This window comes from Labrus mixtus, chromosome 9, assembly GCF_963584025.1.
Source record: "Labrus mixtus chromosome 9, fLabMix1.1, whole genome shotgun sequence".
Taxonomy (NCBI): Eukaryota; Metazoa; Chordata; class Actinopteri; order Labriformes; family Labridae; genus Labrus; species Labrus mixtus.
The window spans coordinates 12,906,273-12,913,481 of record NC_083620.1 but is presented as its reverse complement, the minus strand read 5'-3'; the positions used below and the strand labels follow the sequence as shown (position 1 = coordinate 12,913,481).

At 44.3% G+C, this 7,209-nt stretch overlaps 1 protein-coding gene across 1 annotated transcript; it reads right to left on the bottom strand.

Annotated features, from left to right (window-relative positions):
* Window positions 1-1,463: 1,463 nt before the first annotated feature.
* On the bottom strand, window positions 1,464-4,866 carry fzd9b (frizzled class receptor 9b). Its single transcript, XM_061046327.1, has one exon. It carries the CDS (start codon window positions 4,406-4,408, stop codon window positions 2,651-2,653), a length of 1,758 nt encoding a protein of 585 aa, XP_060902310.1. The 5' UTR covers window positions 4,409-4,866; the 3' UTR covers window positions 1,464-2,650.
* Window positions 4,867-7,209: the final 2,343 nt, after the last annotated feature.

Below are 7,209 nucleotides of genomic sequence, written 5' to 3'. Positions count from 1 at the left end.
CTCCTGAAACTGCAACTTACTGGAAGACGGGGTGGGGTCTTCTTCAGAGAAAGCCCGGTGTCAATTGGCTGCTTCTGCAGACCTCAGGTGTGTGTGTGTGTGTATGTGTGAAGGGAAGGTGTTCCCGCCAGCCACATCTCTGGCGCCAAAGGAACCACAGCTCAAACAAACTCTGATTTTTGGAATGAGTCTTTCTTTCTGCCTCTATATCTGAAGCTGTGTGAGCTGTGTGTTATTCCTTTCCTCTGCAAAAAAGAGAGGAGCTAAAAATAGCTGCCAGTGACCTGGAAATGTAGTGATAGAATTCTTACTTTTGGAAAAAAAGAAGCAGAGCAAAAGACGCCCTGTTGCTGCTATAATAAGTCATTTCTGTACACCTTCATATTTTTAAAACCCGTCTTAGCCATATTTGGCAATACATGGAAAAAAACAAGAAATGCATAAAGGGCAGGAAAATGGAAAAAAAGAACTGCTGAGAAGGGAAATGAAAGTTTAAACAAAGCATTGCCCTCTATACAACCTCCATGTATTTTACCCGATGTGGCTCCCTCCTTCCTATCTAATCAGCACAGGTGGGACAGGCTGGTCTGTGTCTCACACGGCAAGTGTTTGGCCTCACTGGGTCATGTCACTGGTGTGTAAACTGGGGAGGAAGCACGCGCGCCTGATCAGATCAGACCCATGAACTGGAACATGTGGCAGAAACACCAGCGGCCAGCGCGCTCCAAGAAAAACAGCCCTATTTAATAGTTAAATGCGATCCACACAGTGTCAGAGTCCAGGAGTCGCTGCGCTCGCCTGCCAAGCCATGGACAAGGTCTACAATGGCTGTATAATGAAAACAAAAAGGGGAGGATGTTGGTAGTTAACACACACCTCGTTCTGCAGGAGGAAGGAATCTGTAATTGAAGTTAACTGAAGCGTTGCACAGAACCCCACATGCACAGGGTAGAAATGTGGTTAATCCACTACATGTTTGATTACTGCTGTTATGTGTTTAGTAAATGAACACCAGAATCATGTGAAACAAGCCGGAGAACATTATCGTATTACAACTGTAGTTGGGATTACAAATGGGGGGAAAAAATAAAGAAAACAAAACAACTTTTAACATCTGGAGATGTCTGCGAGCACACGCCTGCCTCACTGCCGAGACTCCAGTAATGTAATGAAAACAAGCTCCTGGTCATCACATTTTTTCCATGCTATCACTCCCATGTGCTGCTGCTGCAGGAGGTGACCCAGCACACAATAACACAAGCATACACAATCAATCCCACTGCTGTCAAACACTCATTTCCACCATGCTGGGCTGTAATGTGCGAGGGCACTTTAATTGCAAAGTCCTGTAATATCCAAGATATTTATTTTCACGTTTTTTATGAACCACCTTGTGCATCATGAAATGGACTTTATTAGTGAAATTTTAGTTGTATAATAGTAATTTTGTTTTTTTATATGACATGGCAGTGTAATCAAATTCAAACATTTAACCATGTAAAGTGGTTATTTTGCTTATCCTGTCATTTATATCAGAAATGCAGCTTCCAGCATCAACAAACCACAAATTTAAATAAGAAGATAATAATCCTTCTACTCAATGAACAACCACAGCTTTGAGTGCCTGTGCTTAACTTAAATCTGCCAATGAAGCCATGCAATAAGGCTGAAATCCACTTCAGATTTCGTCCTCTCAGATCAAAGTGCTGAGTGTTTGCCCAGGGATCAAATGGAGCTGCGAGAGAGGGCAACAACAGTGATTCTGCAGAGGGATTAAAACGGTCATTAATTAAATATATTCCTCCGCAAACTGCTCCTGCATTTTTAAGACGATGATGCAAACATTAAGGCTTGCTAGGATTGTCACTCTATTCATCAGCTATTCTCTTTGAGGATTATTGTCAGGGACGCCTGTGGGATGTGAAGCATGCTCTTGGAAGACAACACATTTGGAGGGGAGTCCCACTTTAAAAAAAAAACCCGCCTGATATCCTAGGAGAAGAATGACAGGAGAACAAAAATAAAATGAGAACTAGTTTGGATTTGAAACTGTTTAAGGTCAATTATTCATCACGAGCTTCTCTGAGACAGACAACAAAATGACGACATTAACACAAGACTGCTGAACATGAATTCCACAAATTTATTTTCCTCAAAAAAAAAAAAAAAGCCAGAACCAGAATTCTTATAAAAGGCACTTAAATTTCCCTTTACCTTCAATAAATGCATCTAAACAACAAATCTGATAAAGTGACCTTTAAATTAAATATATTTACAATAAATAAAACATTTATACACATTTTTACAAATCCATGCCACTTTATAGCAGGAGAAAAAACCTCAAATTTCCCACAGATACCACCCATAACAGTCTTTTTTTTGCTTTGAAACACTGGGCACTTCTACTGCACAGACGACTATGTAACAGACAAATATAGGTTACAATACTGAGCATTTCCCTTTATGCATTGAATACTGTTTATAGATAGTTTCTCATAGTTACGCGTCCCTTGGCAGCAGCACAGCAGTACCTGATAGTTCATTCCATCTGCTCAGTTTCTCACAAAGTCTTCAGCAGCTCCTTTCTCAGGTCATGTGTGTGTTTGCATTTGGCAGTGTGTATGTTCATGTCCGTGTGTCACGCTCTGTCTCAGACATGTGTGGGGTTGTCTGAGTGCAGGTCAGTCTTGGCCATGTGCAGAACCACAGCGGGGGATTTGTAGTGGCAGTGCGTGCTGCCGCAGCTGACGCCACTGCATGGCTTTCTGCTCCTAGTCCTGTCTGCGAGCTTCCTGCTGCACAGGCCCTGCCAGGTCTGCAGGGTCTTAGAGCTCCACACCCACACCCCGCTGGTGATGCCCACTACCAGCGACATGAAGATCTTCAGCATGAAAACGGCCACGGTTGGCACGGAGGCCTGCAGCGAGCAGTCCCCGCTGAGGCCGTTGAACGAGCCGCACTTCATCTGCAGCCCCCTCAGCTTCCAGTAGTCCATGTTGAGCCGCTCGTAGAAGTAGCAGACGATGACACAGGTGGCTGGCACCGTGTAGAGGATGGAGTAGATGCCGATTTTCACCATGAGCTTCTCCAGCTTCTCTGTGTTGGTGCCCTCTGTCTTCATCACTTTGCGGATGTGGAAGAGAGCCACGAAGCCGGTGAGGATGAAGGAGGTGCCGATGATCAGGTAGCAGGACAGAGGGATGAGGACGAAGCCGGTGAGCGCCCCAGAGTCCATGCTGCCCACATAGCACAGCCCCGTCAGCTCATCCCCTGCCACCTTCCTCATCGTGAGGATGACGATGGTCTTCAGAGCGGGGATGCCCCAAGCTGCCATGTGGAAGTAGTTGCTGTGGGCTTCGATAGCCTCATGGCCCCATTTCTTCCCCGCAGCCAGGAACCAGGTGAGGGTGAGGATGACCCACCAGATAGAAGAGGCCATGCCGAAGTAGTAGAGGATGAGGAAGACGATGGTGCAGCCAGTTGACTCCAGTCCCTCCTGGATGATGTAGAGCTCGCCATGCTCCCTGTCACAGGCGATGTTCTCAGCTCCAGCCACAGAGCGGATGACAAAGGCCACAGAATACACATTGTAGCACATAGAGAGGAAGATGATGGGGCGTTCAGGGTACTGGAAACGGTGAGGCTCCAGGAGGAAGGTCAGGACGGTGAAGGCAGTGGAGATGAAGCACAGGATCGACCATACAGTCATCCATATGAAGGCAAAGTCTTTGTCTTGTCTGGACCAGAACACGTCCACAGCAGGGGAGCACCGAGGCGCACAGGACTGGCTCTTCTCCACAAACTGGAACTTGTCTGGGTTCTCGCAGGTGCCCAAACTTCCCGGGGAGCGCCCGCTGCTGGTGCCTGGCTGCCGGGGCCGAGGGGGCACAGGAAGCATGCCCTCGCCTTTCTTGCCCTCCGTCCTGGTTTCATTCTCGGGGGCCTCCATGCACAGAGCGTTGGGGTCGTTTCTTGTGGGCAGCTTGGCGCAGTCCAGCGAGTCGGGCCAGGTGTAGCTGAACTTCTTCATGATGGGGGCACACCTCTCCCGGGCCTGCTCACACATGGGTCTGCATGCGGGGATGGAGGTCGACACTTTGTCCGTGCACATGGGGGCGTAGAGGGAGCAGAGGAAGAAGCGGAGGTGCACATCGCAGCCGTACGCCACCAGAGGAGCAAACTCGTTCAGCTTGATGGCAGCTTCCTTCTGGTCGTCGTGGTCCATGAAGTTGGGCATCCGGGTCAGGTTGTAGCCGATCCCCTGGCACATGGGGATCACGATGGGCTCGCACTTCGCTGGTCTGCCTCGCTCCAGGTCGTAGGAGCCTATCTCAAAGCTGGAGCCAGAAATCACTAGTGTACACCACAAAAAAATCGCCACCTTCAGCGGACAACCATCCATGCTCATAGCTGAAGTAAAAAACGGAGCTGAGTCTTTTAAAAAGGAGCATGAAAGAGTCGGAATACGGGGGTCGGTTTGAGAGAGCCCCGCTATTTCCCCATGGCGAAAGCAGGTCTAGTGGCTGCCTATACCGATAGCTGTGGGCTACGTTATAATAACACTCTAAAAACAGCCCAACACCAAGTGTAGCTCAGTGTTTAATTGTAAAGTCTTACATGCAAACGATAAATCCCACATATGTGACAGAAAAGTGTCCGTAACTAAGACGTGACAGTCGAAAACTTCGACCAACAATGGAAGGAAAAATCATCAAAATCACACACCGAGAGCTTAAATCCTCAAAGCGACCGTCAGCAGCTGCGTGTAAAAAAGAAGATATTCAAAACGCCGTTTAGCTGCGACTCTTGTCTGTCTGTCGGCTCTTGCTCTTCGTCCTCCGCTTTCAGGCTCGACACTGACTGAAGTTTGAGAGCCGCTCAGTGGGACTCCAGTCAGGGGGGGGGGGGGGAGAAGAGGAGGAGGAGGAGGAGGAGGGGGTGGGCGCTCCGTGACGCTCACGTTTCAGCCAGCAGCACCACACAAGGAAAATTATCAGACAGATGCTGGGGGACGGTCAAATACCGCTGACATTATGGCTTTGAAGGGCATTAAGACTATTAGCAAGAGTAAATCAATACGAAATACAAATCTACAAGTAAAAGTGCTGCATTCAATCATACAATCTTTTAAAACCTGATATAAAACGGAAATTTGGCCATCATCCTAAACTTTTTTATTTATTTTTTTATTTTCAGTGTAGGCTTACATATAGCCTAGTACATATAGCCTACTTGGGCTTTACTCTAATACTACAAAAATATAAAATATAGCCCAAGTTACTTTATTATAGGCTTCCCAATAAACATGGCTTTAAATAGGGTGCAGAACAGATCGATAGGACAATATTAAATGAGCTTTGTGTAGTACTTTGATAACAAGACTCCTTCCTTTATTAAGCCTATTTGACAAAGTTTCTTAGGTATAGGCTCATTCACACTTTGCTCTTGAAAAATCATTAAATATTCTCCACTTCTGCTTTTTTGCAGAATGTCCCCTGATTTTATTTTACTATATGTATAATGGTAGAAGTAGACCTATCGGCATACTTTACTTGAGTTAATGTCTTAATTTGATCCATGAGATATCTACTACAAAAATATATAAAAACAGATCTACTGTATAAAACCTAAGATAACACTTACCTATTAGGTAAAGAAGCAAAAACCAAATTAAGGTCCTTAACATTTACAGGCCTATATTTGTTGTCACATAATGCAAGTGGGCTCTTTTGGGTCTCAGTACTGATTAATAAATATTTGATATTAGTGCATTATTCTCACAGCTGCATTAACATAAGCAACATTTGAGAATTGTATCTAACTAGTTAAAATGTAATGTTTTATACTTAACAGGAAAAATAGTAACGAAGTAAAGTAATATGCTAATGAGTTAACATTTAAGCAGCATTTTCTACTAGTATGCAAATAAGTAGTTTGATTTAATGACTTGTAATCCATATAGACTCAGTACATTTTAAACAAGTCAAGTACATATTAAAAAGCACTATTATTGTCACTGAAATGCAACGAAAAGTGGTACATCAACATCTGCAGAATGAAATTATTATAATCCCCAGAATTATGGAAACTGCTGAAGAAATTAAAAAATGTCCCCTCTGAATTCCTATTAAGAAATCTGCCTCCACTGCTGTGAGTCAAACACTCAATAGTTTATTTTCCCAGAGCATTAGAAAAAAGCCCGCTCCTCTTGTAAAATGATAGTCCCTGTGGCATTTTACTGTTGCTGACTCATAATTACTCTGTCACCATTTTCTGCTAATGTTTTCATGTAGTATAATGTGAAACTGTATTGAGCCCGGCAGGTCAGTTCTCTTCTGTTACACAAAGCTGGTGTGGGGTTCGCTGTTTTGCTTATAGCAGTTCAGTGAGGGTGATTGCTTCAAGGGTGGACTGGTTTAAAGGATGGATTTTGTTAAAAGAAAAAGATGCATGTACAGTCAAAGCAGGAGGATTTGAATGGATTTGATGGAGAAAGACAAACAAAATCAGACATAACATGCTGCAAATGAGATTGTGTGGAGTAGAGGGCTATTGTTTCCATCTAGTGGCTGAATGGGGAGAGTCTGCAGCTCCACAGCTGTTGCACTGAGCATTTGATCTTTTCTCAAACAGGGGAGGAACTCAAGGATTTTGGCCTCTCGCCCTGCAGGACTGAATTGACTGTCAACTGCATACTGTCTCTATTAGCCCCTGTGATGAAACACTATTGAAGGCAGTTTTACACTTAGGCCCTTCTGCTGCTGACTGAGAAATAAAGCATGATGCTATCTTCCACAGCCTGACTTGAAAACCACTTTTAAAAGCTAGGCAATAGGTTGCTAAATCAAGCTGTACATACATAGTGTACATGTGTGAATCTGGTATCAACAAAAAATATTTTTATTCGAATAGGTTAAGACTTCTTCAGAAGTCGGTATCCTGCAATATTTTCATCTTGTCCAATGAGGTGTAAAATACTTATGCCTAAATACTGCACTTTGTGTTATCGGGCTATACGTTTACCTCAGCCTTATGAAAGGAAATCTTTCCTAGCTCTTTCTTGATGACAAATTGAGCCAGATGAAGGTGGAGTATGCTGCAGTGCTTTATCAGATTTGGCTTCAGGTAGAAAAAAAAAAATCCTTAAACTTCAAATTAAGCCTGATCGAGCGGGGGAGGAAATACATTCCAGACTCTGAGATGATATCT